The following is a 19,284-nucleotide window of genomic DNA, read 5'->3' on the forward strand; positions in this document are numbered from 1 at the left end:
CGTTTAAATTTTTAATCCATTCTGAATTTATTCTTCATATATGGTGTAAGATAATGGTCCAGTTTCATTCTTTGGCATGTAGCCATCCATTTTTCCTAATACCACTTATTGAATAGACTGATTTTTCCCCATTCTATACTCTTGCATCCTTTATCATTGACTGCATATGTGTGGGTTTACCTCTAGACTTTCTATTCTGTTCCATTGACCTATGTGTCTGGCTTTATGCCAGTACCACACTGTTTTAATTACTATAACTTTGTAGTATAATTTGAAATGGGGGAGTGAGAAACCTCCAGCTTTTTCTGTCTTTCTCAAGATTGCTTTGACCATTTGAGGTCTTTTGTGCTTCCATACAAATTTCAGGATTCTTTGTTTTAGTTCTGTGAAAAATGCCATTGGTTTTTTGAGGAGGATGCAAATAATCTATAGATGCTTTGGGTGGTATGGACATTTTATCAATATTAATTCCTCAAATCCATGAGCAAAGAATAACTTTCTATTTATTTGCGTCATTTTCAATTTCTTTCATCACTGTCCTATAGTTTTCAGAATAAAGGTCTTTCACCTCCCTGGTTAAATTTCTTCCTAGATATTGTATTCTTTTTAATCCAATTGTAAATGGGATTTGTCCCCCTAATTTCTCTTTCCAATAGTTCATTATTAGTGTATAGAAACAGAACTGATTTGTGTATGTTAATTTTGTATTTTGAAATTTTACTGAATTTATTTATTAATTCTAATAACTTTTTGGTGGAGTCTTTAGGGTTTTCTCTGTATAGTATCATGCCATCTACAAATAAGAACAGTTTCCTTCTTCCTTTCCAATTCCGATGCCCTTTTTCCCCATTTTCCATACCTAACTGCTGTAGTTAAGACTCCCAATCCTTTTTTAATAAAAGTGCACAAGTGGGCATCCTTGTCTTTTTCCTAATTTTAGAGAAAAAGCTTTTAGTTTTTCATGGGTTAGTATGATGTTAGAGGTGACAATGTGATTGTCATATATGGCTTTTCATATTGAGGTATATTCCTTCTATACCTACTTTGTTGAGAGATTTTTAAATCATAAATAGATGTTTAATTGTGTCAGATGTGTTTTGTATGTCTATTGAGATGACAACATGATTTTTTCTTTTGTTTTGTTAATATGGCATATCACATTGATTAAATTGCAGATGTTGAATCATCCTTACTCCCTGGAATAAATCCCACTTGATTGTGGTATATGATATTTTAAATGTATTGTTGAACTTAGCTTGATAATATTTTGTTAAGGTTTTTTGCATCTATGTTCATCAGGGATATTGGCCTTTAATTTTCTTTTTTTGTGATGTTTTCTATTTCTGTTTCAGTGTCAGAGTAATGCCATCCTTGTAAAATGAGTTTGGAAGCATTCCCTCCTTTTTGATTTTTGGAATAATTTGAGAGGAATAGATACTAACTCTTGTTTGAATGTTTGGTAGAATTCACCCGTGAATCTGTCTGGCTCTAGACTTTTGTTTGGGGGAGTTTTAAAATAACTGATTCAATTTTATTACTTGTGATTAGTCTATTCAAATTTCCTATTTCTTTGTGATTCAGCCTTGGAATTTGTGTATTTCTCAGAATTTATCCATTTCTTCTTTTAGGTTTTTGTTTGCATGTAATTGTTCATAACATTCTTATATCTGTGATGTCAATTGTAACTCTCATTTGGAATTTTTGGTATTTGGGTCCTCTCTTCTTTTTTTTCTTTTTTAAAGATTTTATTTTTAAGTAATCTCTATACCAAATGTAGGGTCCCAGAAGATGAAGAGAGAGAAAAAAAGGTAGAAGGTTTATGTGAGCAAATCATAGTGGAAAACTTTTCCTAACCTGGGGAAAGACAGACATAAAATCCAGGAAACAGAGAACTCCCATTAGATTCAACAAAAACCAACCATCAACAAGGCATTTCATAGTCAAATTCACAAAATACACAGAAAAGGAAAGAATTATGAAAGCAACAAGGGAAAAAAAAAAGTCCTTAACCTACAAGTAAAGACAGATCAGGTTTGCAGCAGACCTATTGACAGAAACTTGGCAGGCCAGAAAGGAGTGGCAGGATATATTCAACGTGCTGAATTGGAAAAATATGCAGCCAAGAATTCTTTATCCAGCAAGGCTGTCATTCAAAATAGAAGGAAAAATAAAGTTTCCCAGGCAAACAAAAACTGAAGTTTGTGACCACTAAACCAGCCCTGAAGAAATTCTAAGGGGGGGCTCTCTGAGGGGAGAAAAGATGAAACAAAACAAAAAAGACCAAAAGCAACGAAGATTAGAAAGGACCAGAGAACACCACTAGAAACTCAAACTCTATAGGCAACAACACAATGGCAATAAATTCATATCCTTCAGTACTCACTCTAAATGTCAGTGGATTAAATGCTCCAATCAAAAGACTTAGGGTAACAGAATGGATAAGAAAGTAAGATCCATCTATATGTTGTTTACAGGAAATCCATTTTAGACCTAAAGTCACCTTCAGATTGAAAGTAAGGGGATGGAGAACCATCTAGCGTGCTAATAGTCACCAAAAGAAAGCTGGAGCAGCTATACTTATATCAGAAAAACTAGATTTTAAAATAAAGACTGTAACAAAAGATGAAGAAAGGCATTATATCATAATTAAGGGCTCCATCCAACAAGAACACCTAGTAATTGAAAACATTTATGCCCCCAATGTGAAACAACCAAATATATAAATCAATTAATCACAAACATAAAGAAAATCATTGATAATAATACCATAATAGTAGGGGACCTCAACATCCCACTTACAACAATGGACAGATCATCTAAGCAGAAAAGCAACAAGGAAACAATGGCTTTGAATAACACACTGGACCAGATGGACTTACAGATATATTCAGAAAATTTCATCGTAAAGCCACAGAATACAAATTCTTCTCAAGTTCACATGGAACATTCTCCAGAATAGATCACAAACTGGGACACAAATCAGCCCTCAATAAGTACAATGAGATCCAGATCGTACCATGAATATCTTCAGACCACAACACTATGAAGCTCGAAATCAACCACAAGAACAACAAATACTTGGAGACTAAAGAACATCCTACTAAAGAATGAATACGCTAGCCAAGAAGTTAAAGAGGAAATTAAAAAATACATGGAAGTCAATGAAAATGATAACACCACAGCCCCAAACCTCTAGGACGCAGCAAAGGTGGTCATAAGAGGGGAGTATATGGCAATCCAGGCCTTCCTAAAGAAGGAAGAATGATCTCAGATACACAACCTAACCTTACACCTTAAAGAGCTGGAAAAATAACAACACTAAAACCCAAAACCAGCAGAAGACAGGAAATCATAAAGATTAGAGCAGAAATCAATACTATCAAAAAACAAAAAACAAACAAAAACAGTGGAACAGATCAAAGAAACCAGGAGCTGGTTCTTTGACAGAATTTTAAAAACTTGATAAACCCCTAGCCAGTTTGATCAAAAATAAAAAGGAAAGTACTCAAATTAATAAAAAAAAATCAAGAATGAAAGAGGAGAGATCACAACCAACACTGTAATAATACAAACAATAATAAGAGAATATTATGAACAATTATATGCCAGTAAATTGGTCGATCTGCAAATAATGGAAAATTTTCTAGAAACATATAAAGTACCAAAACTGAAACAAAAAGAAATGGAAAATTTGAACAGACCCATACTAGTAAAGATATCGAATTAGTAATAAAAAATCTCCCCAAAAACAAGAATGGGCTGGCTGACTTTCCAGAGGAATTCTACCAAACATTTAAAGAAGAGTTAACACCTATTCTTTGAAGCTGTTACAAAAAATAGAAATGGAAGGAAAACTTCCAAACACATTCTATGAGGCCATAATTACCCTGATTCCAAAACCAAAGACCCCACTAAAAAGGAGAACTATAAACCAATTTCCCTGATGGAGCTGGATGCAAAATTTTTCAACCAGATATTAGCCCACTGGATCCAACAGTACATTAAAAGAATTATTCACCACAACCAAGTGGGATTTATACCTGGGATGCAGAGCTGGTTCAATATCCACGAAACAATCAGTGTGATACATCATATCAATAAAAGAAAGGACATGAACCACATGATCCTCTCAATAGTTGCGGAGAAAGCATTTGACAAAATACAGCATCCTTTCTTAATAAAAGCCTTCAGGAAAGTAAGGATAAAGGATAATATCTCAAGATCATAAAAAGATGAAAGACCCACCGCTAATATCATCTTCAAGGAGGAAAAACTGAGAGCTTTCCCCTTATGGTCAAGAGCATGACAGGGATGTCCATTTTCACCACTATTATTCAACATAGTATTGGAAGTTTTAGCCTCAGCAATCAGACAACACAAAGGAATAAAAGGCAGCCAAATCGGCAAGGAGGAAGTCAAACTTTCACTCTCCAGAGAAGACATGATATTTTATATGGAAAACCCAAAAGATTCCACAAAAAAACTGCTAGAACTGATCCATGAAAATTCAGCAAAGTCGCAGAATATAAAATCAATGCACCGAAATTGGATGCATTTCTATACACCAATAATGAAGCCACAGAAAGAGAAAACAAAGACTCGATCCCATTTACAATTGCACCAGGAACCATAAAATACCTAGGAACAAACCTATCCAAAGAAGTGAAATATCTATACACTGAAAACTATATAAGGCTTATGAAAGAAATTGAAGACACACAAAAAAATGGAAAAATATTCCATGCTCATGGATCGGAAGAACAAATATTATTAAAATGTCAATACTACCCAAACCAATCTACAATTGCTTTCAATGCAATCCCAATCAACATCACACCAGTGTTCTTCTCAAAGCTAGAACAAATAATCCTAAAATTTGTGTGTAACTACAAAAGACCCCAAATAGCCAAAGTAATATTGAAAGAGAAAACCTAAGCGGGAGGCATCACAATCCCAGACTTTAGCCTCAACTACAAAGCTATAATCATCAAAACAGTATGGTACTAGCACAAAAACAGACACAGAGACCAATGGAATAGAATACAGAACCCAGAATTGGACCCACAAATGTATGGGTAATTAATCTTTGACAAAGCAGTAAAGAGTATCCAATGGAAAAAAGATAGTCTCTTTACCAAATGGTGCTGGAGAACTGGACAGCAACATGCAGAAGAATGAATCTGGACCACTTTCTTACTTGATACACAAAAATAAAGTCAAAATGGATGAAAGACCTAAATGTGAGACAGGAAGCCATCAGAACTCTAGAGGAGAAAGCAGGCAACAAACCTCTTTGACCTCAGCCACAGCAATTCCTTGCTCAACACATCTCCAAAGGCAAGGGAATTAAAAGCAAAAATGAACTATTGGGACCTCATCATGATAAAAAGCTTCCACACTGCAAAGGAAACAATCAACAAAACTAAAAGACAACCAACAGAATGGGAGAAGATATTTACAAATGACATACTGGATAAAGGGCTAGTATCCAAAATCTATAAAGAACTTACCAAACTCACCATCCAAAAAAATAAATAATCTGGTGAAGAAATGAGCAGAAGACATGAATAGACACTTTTCCAAGGAAGACATCCACATGGCCAATAGACACATGAAAAGATGCTCAACATCACTCATCATCAGGAAAATATAAATCAAAACCACACTGAGATACCACCTCACACCAGTCACAGTGGTTAAAATTAATAACTCAGGAGACAACAGATGCTGGTGAGGATGTGGAGAAACAGGAACCCTCTTGCACTGCTGGTGGGAATGCAAACTGGTGCATCCACTCTGGAAGACAGTGTGGAGGTTCCTAAAAAAAATTAAAAATAGAACTACCCTACGACCCAGCAACAGCACCAGGAATTTACCCAAAGGATACAGGAGTGCTGATTCATAGGGCCACATGTATCCCATTGTTTATAGCAGCACTTTGAATAATACCCAAATTATGGAAAGAATCTAAATGTACATCAGCTGATGAATGTTTATATATACAATGGAATACTACTTGGTAATGAGAAAGAATGAAATCATGCCATTGCAGCAACGTGGATGGCACTGGAAGGTATTACGCTAAATGAAATAAGTCAGTCAGAGAAAGACAGATATCATGCTTTCACTCATATGTGGAACTTGAGAAACTTAACAGAAGACCATGGGGGAAGGGAAGGAGAAAAAAATAGTTACAAACAGAGAGGGAGGGAGGCAAACTATAAGAGACTCTTGAATGCAGAGAACAAGCTGATGATTGATGGGTGGGAGGGGAGAAAGGGGAAAGTGGGTGATGGGCATTGAGGAGGGCACTTGTTGGGATGAGCACTGGTGTTGTATGAGAGCAATGAACCATAGGAATCTACCCCCAAAACCAAGAGCACACTGTGCCAATAAGTTATATTTAAAAATAAAAATAAAGAAATAAAATTTGTAAGGTACCAGAAAAGATCCAAATAGCCAAAGCAATCCTGAAAAAGAAAACCAAAGCTGGAGGCATCACAATTCCGGACTTCAAGCTGTATTACAGAGTTGTAATCAAGACAGTATGGCACTGGCACAAAAACAGACATTCAGATCAATGGAACAGAATAGAGAACCAATAAATGGATCCACAAACGTATGGCCAACTAATCTTGGACAAAGCAAGAAAGAATATCCAATGGAATAAAGACAGTCTCTTCAGCAAGTGGTGCTGGGAAAACCGGACAGCAACATGCAGAAAAATGAACTTGGACCACTTTCTTATACCTTACACAAAAATAAACTCAAAATGGATGAAAGACCTAAATGTAAGACAGGAAGCCATAAAATCCTAAAGGAGGAAGCAGGCAAAAACCTCTTTGACTTCGGCCACAGCAACTTCTTACTCAACATGTCTCTGGAGGCAAAGGAAACACAAGCAAAAATGAACTACTGGGACTTCATCAAGTTAAAAAGCTTCTGTACAGCAAAGGAAACAATCAGCAAAGCTAAAGGCTAATGACACAATGGGAGAAGATATTTGCAAATGACATATAGGATAAAGGGTTAGTATCCAAAATCTATAAAGAGCCTGTAAAACTCAACACCCAAAGGACAAATAATCCAGTGAAGAAATGGGCAAAAGACATGCATAGACACTTGTCCAGAGAAGACATGCAGAAGGCTAACAGACATATGAAAAAATGCTCAATATCGCTCATCATTAGGGAAATACAAATCAAAACTACAATGAGATACCACCTGACATCTGTCAGAATGGCTAAAATTAACAACTCAGGCAACAATAGATGTTGGCGAAGATGAGGAGAAAGAGGGTCTCTTTAGCATTGTTGGTGGCAATGCAAGCTGGTGCAGCCACTCTGGAAAACAGTATGGAGGTTTCCCAAAAAAACTAAAAATAGAACTACCCTACGCCCCAGCAATTGCACTACTAGGCATTTATCCACAGGATACAGGTGTGATGTTTTGAAGGGACACATGCACCACCATGTTTATAGCAGCACTATCAACAATAGCCAAAGTATAGAAAGAGCCCAAAGGTCCATCGATGGATGAATGGATAAAGAAGATGTGGTATATATATGCAATGGAGTATTACTCGGCAATCAAAAAGAATGAAATCTTGCCATTTGCAACTAGGTGGATGGAACTGGAGGCTATTATGCTAAGTGAAATTAGTCAGTCAGAGAAAGACAAACATCATATGACTTCACTAATATGAGGACTTTAATAGGCAAAACAGATGAACATAAGGGAAGGGAAACAAAAATAATATAAAAACAGGAAGGGGGGCAAAACAGAAGAGACTCATAAATATGGAGAACAAACTGAGGGTTGCTGGAGGGGGTTGTGGGAGGGGGGATGGGCTAAATGGGTAAGGGGCACTACGGAATCTACTCCTGAAATCATTGTTGCACTATATGCTAATTTGGATGTAAATTTTTAAAAAAATAAAAAATAAAATAAGTTAAAAAGAAAAAAAAAGGATACTGTTATGGCCCAAACTTAACACATCCAATATGTTTGGGAGGGTTCTTTTCATGAAAGTGCTGGTTGACTTGCCAGAGGAGAGCAAAAGAGAGAGTGACTTCTTCCCACTCCAGAGAGGCTGGAAGACATCTCTCAGCATAGTCAGTATACTTGGTTGATTTGGTCTGCCACTGAGGGAGAAGTGGGGCTACCAATTGTGATGTTTTTTTCTCCCTCCCTCCCTCTCTCTTTCTCTCTCTCTCTCTCTCTCTCTCTCTCTCTCTCACACACACACACACACACACACACACACACACACACACACACACGACTTTCATCAAACAGACTGGCTCTGGTTGGTGAATGACACTATATTGTTCCCCTTTAACTCCTCCTTTTCTCCCCCTCCTAACTCTGCCTTGCCAGGGACTTGTCATGGTCCCTTTTCAGCTTGACAGCATTTTCTTACTTCTTTCCTCCTTCTACTGTCCACCTCAGTCTTTTTTGGCTAACTCCACATTTCCCAAAATGGAATCTGATTGGCTGTACTGATGCTATCATATCAGGCCACTTGGATCATTGACTCGTGTATAGTTGGACTTCCCTTGGATCCAACACTTTACTCAATGTCCAGACAGCCAAGGCCAGAGAGGTGGAGTCAGATGGAACAGACATGGCAAGTGCTCTATTGCTTCTCAATAGGTTATGCTGAGAGTATTCACATCAATAGAAGGAGGACAGAAAAACCCCAAACCTAATGTGGACACAAATCACTGTGTAAGTACTTGGCAGACTCCCTAAAGAAAAGACAAGATTGGCTAGGATTCATGTTCATGGTCACATTATAAACTCTGGGCTAGGGGTAATAAAAAAAAATAGTTAACTTATAAAAAAAATAGAACTACCCTATGACCCAGCAATAGCACTACTAGGTATTAACCCAAGGGATATCGATGTGCTGTTTCGAAGGGACACATGCACCCCAATGTTTATAGAAGTGCTATCGACAATAGCCAAAGTATGGAAAGAGCCCAAGTGTCCATAATGGATGAATGGATAAGGAAGATGTGATATATATATATATATATATATATATATATACACACACACACACACACACACACACGCACACACACAATGGAGTATTACTTGGCAATCGAAAAGAATGAAATCTTGCCATTTGCAACAACATGGATGGAACTAGACAGTATTATGCTAAGTGAAATTACTCAGTCAGAGAAAGACAAATATGATATGACTTCACTCGTGTGAGGACTTTAAGATAGAAAACAGATGAAAATAAGTGAAGGGAACCAAAAATAATATAAAAACAGGAAGGGGGACAAAACATAAGAGATTTAAATATAGAGAACAAGCTGAGGGTTGCTGGGGCGTTGTAGGTGGGAGGATGGGCTAAATGGATAAGGGACATTAAGGAAGACACTTGTTGGGATGAGCACTGTGTGTTGTACATAGGGGATGAATCACTGGATTTTACTCCTGAAATCATTATTGCACTATACGCTAACTAACTTGGATGTAAATTTATAAATGAATGGATGAATGAATGAATGAAGTTTATGGGCCTGTCTCTTCAAAAGAGATTGATACCTTTGGAAATCAGTTTACCTGCTTGCCTTTTGTCTTCCGTTCTTAGATGGGTTAAAACATGATGATTTCGTAGAATGTCCTTTTTGTAAAGATGGGAGAAAATAAAGAATTTGTACCTTTTGTTCTCTTTATTTGTCACCACAGCTTTACCAACCTATTAAACTTTACCAAAGACCAGCATTTTGGATACTTTGACTCTATTTTATATTTGTTGTCTATTTCATTAAGTTCTACTTTATTTTTTGCTTTTCTTCCTTCCATGGTTTGTCTACTTTCTAACTTCTTGGGCCTGTTATTTAGCTAATTCTTCCCTAATACATGGGATTAACACGATGAATTTCACAATAAGATATAAGGATTATCAATATTTTTCAGGTTAAAATATTTTAGCTTTTATTATGAAGTCTTCTTAGACCCATAGGTTTTTTTTAGAAGTATAATTTTTAATTTACATGCTTATAGGGATTTCCATGTATCCTTTCATTATTGTTTCTTAACATTGTATCAAAGTAAATCACACTTGGCTTCATTGAAAATCTTTAAACCTGAAAATTTTTCTCTACCATATTTTAGTACCATTATCTATAGAGTAAATCACCATTTGTTCAGTTTTCTTAATTATGATGCTCAAGTCTTCAATATTATCACAGATTTTGTAGTTTTGATCCAACAAATTGTCACTAAAGTATTATAAACGTTTCTTTATAATTGTAGTCTTTTCTATTCTTGTAGTCATTCCCATTTTTGCTTATTTTGAAGTTATATTTTGGGTACAGAAAATTTAGCAACATTAAATCCTCCTGAAAACTGGAATTTTAAAAAAATGTTTTCATGTTTATCTGTTTTGAGGGAGAGAGAGAGACAGAGTGCAAGCAGGAGAAGGGCAGAGAGAGAGGGACCTCTGAGCTGTCAGCACAGAGCCCAATACAGGGCTTGAACTCATGAACCTCAAGATCATGACCTGAGCCAAAGTCAAACGCTTAACTGACTGAGCCACCCAGGCACCCCCTGAAAACTGGGATTTACATCTTTTTCTGCATCACTTTTCATCTCTAGGCATACTTTTTTTCTTAATATATCGTTTATATTGTACTATTATACAACACACATAGAGACACATACATTATAATATTTCTATTAGCTTTCTTCTCTGCTCTCATGTAGACAATTGACAGAGTGATTATTGATATAGTGGGGCAAATATCTACTATATTTATTACTGTTTTCTACTTGTTGCTCTTGTTTTTTTGTTCCTATTTTTGTCTTCCAGTCTTTTTCTGCCTTTTTTTGTGATTTTAACTGAGCCTTTTATATGTTTCTCTTTTTCTCTCCCTTCTTAGTATATTGGCTGGGTTTTCTTTTTCATTTTTTAGCAGTTGCCCTAGAGTTTACAATATATATTTACAACTAATCCAAATGTCCTTTCAAATAATATTGTACTGTACCATCTCACAGATAGTGTAAGTCCCTTAAAATAACAAAATAAGCCTAATTCCTCCCTCCCATTATTTGTGTTGTTGCTGTCACTCATTTCACTTATATATAAGAATACATAAGCATATCTATACCCATATATATGTTATACATACCAAGATATATACATTAGCATACATAATCAAATACATTGTTGGCACTGTAATTTTGAACAAACTGTCATCTGTTAGGTTAATTAAGAATAAGAAAAATCGAGGCACCTGGGTGGCTCAGTTGGTTAAGTATCCAACTTCGGCTCAGGTCATGATCTCACAGTTCCTGGGTTCGAGCCCCAAGTTGGGCTCTGCACTGACACCTAAGAGCCTGGAGCCTGCTTTGGATTCTGTCTCTCTCTCTCTCTCTCTCTCTCTCTCTCTCTCTCTCTGTCTCAAAAAAAAACATTAAAAAAATTTAAGAGTTGGGGCGCCTGGGTGGCTCAGTTGGTTAAGCGTCCGACTTCGGCTCAGGTCATGATCTCACAGCTTGTGAGTTCGACCCCATGTTGGGCTCTGTGCTCATAACTCAGAGCCTGGAGCCTGTTTCAGATTCTGTGTCTCCCTCTCTTGACCCTCTCCCCTTCATGCTCTGTCTCTGTCTCACAAACAAATAAACATTAAAAAAAATTTTAAACAAATTAAAAAAATTTAAGAGTAAGAACAATCAACACACATGTGTTTTTCACCTAAAAATTGCCCTAGGCAGATATCAGAACTGAAACTCCTTCACATCTGTGCTCTCCGGAAGGGCTGGTACATCCATAACTCTTTGTTCTTTCACAATGTGTAGCAGGATGTTACAATGAAACTTTTCCTAAGAACTTCCAGTAACTTCAAAAGCTGGTATAGTACGTGCCAAAAAAAAAAAAAAAAAGAAGCTAAAATAACATGATAAGCTATTTTTTAGGATACAAATGAATACAAAATGAAAAAAAAAACCTTCATCTATGTTAAACGAAGCCTCATTTAAACTCCATCAGTTCAGGAAAATTTTAACAACTCTTCCTTTGCCAGTATTATGCTCCAAAATACAATTATAAAAGATTTTTTGCCTTGAAACAATTATAAGCAAGAAAAACTGGAAGAAAAACTCTAAATTTATTTTTTTCTTTTATTGCTAAATACTAATAAAAACATTTTGCTGTAAAAAACGTAATATTGTAAGATTAAGAGTGGGAGGATGTTGGGATGTTTCAGTGTGCCATTGAGGAAATTACGCCATACATGGATGGTATAAAAAGAATGATGTTCTCAGCTCAGCTTGGGTTCCACTCTCAAAATGGCCAACTTTAATTTTAGGACTTAAAAAAAAATCTGTTTCTGATATTGTTGCATATACTTTTGGCATTATAACAGACTTTACAGCTTTAAATATTGTAAGATTCTATGGTATAAGATGATCTCATAACAGTACAGCTAGAGATTATACTTTTCTGACTGTTCTTTCAGCTATAATTAGATTATGTTTGTATCTGAAATAGGTGCAGAAGTATATGTCTGTCATTTGAGAGTCTGGGCCAGAGAACTTTGACTTTATAATCCACTAGTCTCTTGTCCCTCCTATTGTAGGATCACAGATATGTTAGCCATCAATGTTTGACCTCACAAATGACTACAACACCTTAGTGGTAGAGGAAGGAGTCTATATCCCTGAATGATCCTGTGGAACAATGTTTCCATACAAACTTACAGTGGAAGGGCTGTAACATGTCTTTAAATAGTCCAACAGCCTCCAAAATGATCTCTATCTCCAGTACTCCCACTTCATTGTCTTTTCCCTTCTCTCAGAGGGATGGATGATGGAATTTACATACAACTCTAAAGCATGTCTGGTAACACTCAAGATTTTACCTGCCTCTGGATTAAAGATCATGACCCAGATCCCAAGTGACCTTTCAATCTCTGGCTATAATAAACCCTGAATCATTCCTAGCATTGCTCATAACCATTATATATTTGTTCATTTCCTTCCTTTGTTTTAAAATGCATTTTGGGTTGCTTGGGTGGCTCAGTCAGTTTAAGTGTCCAACTTTTGATTTTGGCTCAGTTCACGGTCTCAGGGTCATTAGATCAAATCCCAAGACTGGTTTCACGCTGAGTGTGGAGCCTGCTTAAGATTCTCTCTTTCTCCCTCTTCCTCTATGCGCTCTCTCTCTCAACAACAACAACAAAAGCATTTTGTCCAGTCTTTCTTTGATGAAATCTGAGTCATTCCTCAAGATCTAAAAGTAATGCCACCTCCTAAGGCCATCTAAAATCCTTCTGAATATAATGAATTGTTGCTGTTGTAGACAACCAAACAGTTCATTTGTAACACTACTTAACACCCACCACATCTTACTTTATGTCATATTTGCCCCCAAGATCCACCAAGAGTGAGAACTTTGATTTGCTCTTTAAAAATCCAATAGCAATGGGTCCTACATTTGAATTATACGTACCAGTAGAATGTACCTCAAGTGAGGAAAATAAATATTATCATCCAATCTTAATAATATCAAGGAAGGAAAATTTTAAAAGCACATCCAATTTCACCAAGGTCATATAAATATGGGTGAATTTTTGTACAATAATAGGAAGGACAATATATAAGTTTATACTGAAAGATAAATTTCCCATAAAAATATGATTGGTTAAAAAGAATGTTAGCATTACATTACACACGAAAGGAAAAAGGGGGATTTAAAATTTTCAATATGAAATGTTATTTTCTGATATTTACCAGTTTTGATTGCCATATCAGTGCTATATTTTGATAATTTAACACCAATTTAACTTTTGTTGGTTTAACAAGATTTTTGATATTGTATAAAAAGTGAATGCACAACCATCAGGGCCGTACTTAGCTTTTACCACTGTTATTGTCAAAGAGCCAATTTCACACAAATACAACGGTGAAGATAGAATTGACACTATTAATGTGTTTTTAAGCCATCCCGAAATTTCTGAAAATGTTTGTAGCATTCATTCGCCATATTTTTAAAATGTGATGTTGGTTATGACTTCTTTGCTTTACTTTTAATGAGAATTCATTGTTGACTTCGTATTTTTCTACTATTTTATTTAGAACCCCAAATTATATAAGCAAAAGGCCCCCACCCCCAATCTACCCACATGGTAGAAAAACAGAGAAAAAACTAACTGCAAGAATTGAAACAAAGTACTTGTGATTATTTGGGGATGATAGTTTTGGGGGATACACACACACACACACACACACACACACACACGCTCACCATACGCGTACTTTTGTTATGAAAAGAGTACTTTTTTTTTTTTAAGAATACTTATAATACTAACAAGAGTAGTTCTTTTAAAGTGGGGGAGGAAGAAAAGAGCACGTAAAAATTAAAGAACGAAACAACAAACAAAGCTGTCCCCTGACAAGGCTCCGCACGGAGAAAAGCTGCCGCGGGGCCGCCACTGCGCCCACATTCCTCCCGCGGAGGCCGGGGAGCCCACTGCGCAGGCGGCGCCTATAGGCTTCCAAACGCTGGCGCAGGAACCGCACGCACCTGCCGCGCCTCCCCTCACACGCGCCCTCTCCCGCCTCGGCAAAACAAGCGAAGACCCCCGCAGTCCGAACAGGAGGAAAAATGCTTTCGATTTCTGTCCTCCCCATCCCCACCCATGCCTGCATGGCCGTAATATCCGGCGGCTCTCCTGCTTCCAAAGGGAACAGTTTCCTGAGGAACCAGACGCTGGCGGAGCGCGCGAGGGGCGAGCGAGAGCTGCTGAGAACTTGTCCCCTGACCGCAGCGCCAGCGCCACGTAAGTTCGCTCCTAAACCCGGCTTTCCGCGCGCGCTTCGGCTACCAGACTAACAACACAGGCCCAGGCGCAGGCTCCGCGCCGCCCGCGGGAAGGCAGCGGGAGGCCGGCGCGGGGCGCTTTGCTCCCGCCACTCAGCGAGTGCGCGTCCACGCGGGCGCCTGGGGGGCGACGGCGCGCGCGCGCCGCCCTCCCGGGAGGCGCCGCTCCCCGTCGGTCGTCCCGGGGAGCCCGGCGCGGGAAAAGGACCCGTGCGGGCCGCCGTGGCTGCGGAAGGGAGGGCCGCAGCCTTCCTCCGGCTGGCTGGCGGACAGACCCCCGACCCCTCCTCGCAGGGACGCCGGGTGGGGTCGCTCCCTCCGGGCAGCCCCTCCCTCCTCCGCTGTGTCCTGCCTGCCCCCTGCTGGGCGCCGGGGAAAACAGGCAGGCTGGTTCTTATCTCCCCTACAGCTTCTATCCCAGAAGTTTGTCTCTTGCGCATGTTTGTGCTAGTCATATTTAATACATACCTACAGCAGAGATGTATGGAGTAATTCAGTCTCACGCTAATCAATTGTTAAAAATAATTCTAAGGTTTAACACGGTTTATTTTGCACTGTTTATAAATGTGTGTTCCATGCACAAACTGCATCAGAATATCTTATGGTATTTGTTGAAAATGTAGATTTTGGACATTTTTACCATTATTTCAGATGATTCTTATAGACAGTAACTTTGGGGAACTATTGACCATCTAACTCCTTCTGATAGAACTATCTCGTTCTATTTATTTAATTTGGATTTAAAATCATGTTAGCTTGGACATCTCCGTCCTGCTTTCTGTCGGTGTCCGCTTCACATTCACATTAACTCCTGGATGAGAGAAGTGTCACTGTGTCTGTCCAAAATGGTCCTTCACATGAATTTGGAATTCTACCTTTCCTATCTTCTCAGATACTTAGTTTTACTTACATAGGAGTTACAATATACCAGCTATGGATTTAGGTTGCCATAAATGTCATGAATTATTTAATACTCCCAATGGCCTGTGATGTAGTCACCATTAGTAGTCCAATCTTATGAGAATACTAGTAAAAAAGAAATAGGCACAAAGAGAGTAAGTATTTTTTTGGTGGTCCAAGAGCTCATAAAGAATGGATCCAATATTTGAACCCAGGCACTCAGGCTCTAAACACAATATATCATGGTGCCTCTCTTCAGTTGTCACTCTTGTTCCTGCTCTAATATTAGTTGTACTAGAGCTAATATTAGTTGTACTTCTCTGTCACCAATGCCTTTAGGCAGCTTTGTTTTATAAGCTAAAAGTCCATGATTATTTGTTGTGCAATTAATAATTTTTTGTTTACTGCAAGAAATAAATGGACAATGTCTAATTTCACAGAATATAGAGGCAAAATAGAATGTTGAGAAGTATACAAAAAAGTATTCCTTATCCTGAAATTATGCTTAGTTGCTCTTTAATATTTCATTTAGTGTCTCCAATGAGGTAAGAGTTGTTGTTATGTGTTGGCATTAGTCTGTCCCAGATGAGACAGGATTGTGTTTAAGTCTTACATGTACTCACAATGATGGTACAGGAATGGTATGCATACCTCTCTCCTGAGCATGAGAGTGTCTTCTTCGTGCGCTCCAGGACAGCCTGAATGACTGTCAGAGAAACCCCACCTTGGACAGAGAGCTGGAAACAGTATGGAACACTATTGTTCAACACTGTCATAACAAAAATAAAGGGACAGTCAAAGCTCCATGACTAATCTCTGTCTCTTTGTCTCATGAAACACTCTACTCACTGAGAGGAAAATATTCAAACTTTCCCACATGTGGGACTCTGTCAGATCTGGACAGAACCTCAAACATCCACACTACTGGCTCGTTTCTCTGTAAGCCTATAAACAAAAATAAAACATTACAAAGCCTAGAAATGTCCTTTTCTTCCAGTTAAATAAATCCTGGAACTATATCTTTCTGTAGTCACTATAAAGGTATTTCTGTTCTGCTTTAAGAGAGAGCTCCATTCTTTACTGTTCTCTCATGTCACTCCTCCTTCACTTGGACACCATCCTGTGCAGATGTCTATTATGGCACTTTTCTACTTATGCTGCAATAAGTGATTATCGCCTATCTTTTCCAAAATACCATAAGCTCTTGAGATATAATTACAGTAACCGGAATCTGAGCTAAAGTGATGTGTGCATGATCAATTATCCAGGAGATATCATTGAAGGAAGGTGACCCAGAGTCCTTCCTCTTTTCTTCTTCTGCTGGATACAAGGCACATGTGATGGTGAGTCAGCTTATACTATGAGGTGGCATTGTTAAAAGGCGGCTAAGCAGGGGTGCCTGGGTGACTCAGTCGGTTGAGCACCTGACTCTTGATTTCAGCTCAGGTCATGATCTCCTGGTTGCGAGATCGAGCCCCCTGTTGGGTTCCATGCTGGGCATGGAGCCTGCTTGAGATTCTTTCTCTTCCTCTCTCTTTGCCCCTCCCCACCTCTAAAAAAAAAAAAGATGTAAAGATGGTTAAGCAAGAAATACAAGGAACCAGTGCCCCTGATGACTTTGTGAAGTATAATCTTAATCTTTGTACACTTGTGAGAAAGAGTAGTATACTTTGAGCTTTTTAAGCAATGGTTTTCTAGGACTTTTCTATCGCTCACAGGTGAATGAAAGGCTAGCTGATAAGATTCTAAGACACTTTGAAGGTTGGGACTCTATCTTACTCATTTTTATATCCCCAGCATTGAGCATGGCATCAGGTTTATCAAATATATAATGGATTAGATGTTTAGGTAATGAATTAGGTAATAAATTAGACTGGATATGAGATGAACTGAAGTTTCGTATGAGACACACACCCTGTAAATAGATGAGTTGGTCTGGAAATAGATTAGTGGCTTGATGATGACGCAGGAAAAACAGCATCTGTTTAGATCATGCTATCTGTTCACAATGCTTACTCTTTCTCCATCAAGAAACTTACATATTTTTTAAATGTATATTTGAGGAAGTTAATTCTGACAGGTAAGTTTTTGGAGTAGGTAGTACAGTGAGATTACTGTTTACCTCCTACTTTTGCTACTGACTGACCATAAAGCCTCTACCAATCTTTTAGCTTAAGTATCTATAGTGTCATTACTTCATCTCATAAGAAAAGATAAAATTCTTTAAATTTTAGGGATTTTGTTTTTTTACCAAGGCTTTTCTTGCAGAGGGATTCATGAACAAGAATATTATTTTTAGAGAACTGAGTCATTGGAGACAAATAGTATGTTTGTGCCATCATTGATTTCACCAGGGATTATGGGTATGCCGGAGGAAGAGGTCTGTGATTTGCCAATTCCAGGCTGTATACTTTTCCCTTCGAAATGTACAAAAAGTGTGAAGTAAATATGCATGTTCCTTGAATAACCACTAAAGATGACTTTGGAATCTTCCATTCCACTGAGAGGCTCTTCTGGGTTGCAGGTTACCATGGCAACTGAACCCATCATGATGGCACCCATTTGTCTAGTGGAAAACCAGGAAGAGCAGCTGAACCTGAATCCAGAAGCATTACAGATTCTTAATAAGATTTCTCAGCCTGTGGTGGTGGTGGGCATTGTAGGGCTGTATCGGACCGGAAAATCCTACCTGATGAACTGCCTGGCAGGACAGAACCATGGTGAGTGTTGTCTTGGGATGGGGCCCATTTGCTCGGAACCAGTGAGACTGCAGGTTGGCCTCTTCTGATATCATCTTAAGGAAAAGGCTGACTCTGCCCAATGAAGAAAATTGTAATATTTACCATCTAATTAACAACCTTGACCCCATCTGTCCATAAAACCTCTCTTCTCCAATAATGAAGAACCATTTTCCACACCCTATCAAAGACCAACCTCACTAGTTCCCTGGATTCCATCCACTCTTTTGCTCAGAAGTTCGGCCTCTGCTACTACTTTATTTCTTTCCCCTGCATCACTTCTGCCAAAGCTATAATGTCATTCCAAGAAACTTCAAATGTAGTTTAATATTTCCTGCTTTTTAAAGTTGAGGAAAGGAAGGAAGGGAAAAGGGAAAAATCTTTTTTATTCTGTATCTACATAGAGCTACCATTTTATTTTTCTGCTCCATGTCATAACAGATTTTCATATGTTATAACCCCTTCTCTCTCTCTCTTTTTTTAGTTTTTACAAATATGTAAACTGTAACACATACAAAAGAGTGCCTAAAGTACAATGTACAATAAAGTAAATAAAGTGAACACTTGTGTAATCGTGACTTGAGTAAAAAAATAAATCATTGTCAAAGGCACAAGTCATACGCTCTCACATTCTCACTAGCGCTAAACAATATTTTTATTTTCATGATACTTCTTTCTTTACTTTTAAAAAATGGTTTTGTAGTCTGTGTTTGCATTTTTTAAATTTTTTTAACGTTTTTATTTATTTTTGAGAGAGAGACAAAGCATAAGTAGGAAAAGGGCAGACAGAGAGGAAGACAC

At 37.9% G+C, this 19,284-nt stretch overlaps 1 protein-coding gene across 2 annotated transcripts in view; it reads left to right on the forward strand.

Moving 5' to 3' along the window:
* The first annotated feature begins 14,514 nt into the window (after positions 1 to 14,514).
* Positions 14,515 to 19,284, forward strand: part of LOC125173441 (guanylate-binding protein 4-like) — a 38,755-nt gene continuing 33,985 nt past the window's right edge. Inside the window, exons 1-2 of one of the 2 annotated variants that reach the window (XM_047872579.1) lie at positions 14,515 to 14,804; positions 18,270 to 18,465. In XM_047872579.1, the coding sequence (XP_047728535.1) occupies positions 18,276 to 18,465 (190 nt within the window). In that variant the 5' untranslated portion in view covers positions 14,515 to 14,804; positions 18,270 to 18,275. Of the gene's footprint in view, positions 14,805 to 14,991; positions 15,140 to 18,269; positions 18,466 to 19,284 lie in introns of those variants that run through there. The other variant, XM_047872580.1, reaches the window with a different exon arrangement.

This window comes from Prionailurus viverrinus, chromosome C1 (genome assembly GCF_022837055.1).
Source record: "Prionailurus viverrinus isolate Anna chromosome C1, UM_Priviv_1.0, whole genome shotgun sequence".
Taxonomy (NCBI): domain Eukaryota; kingdom Metazoa; phylum Chordata; class Mammalia; order Carnivora; family Felidae; genus Prionailurus; species Prionailurus viverrinus.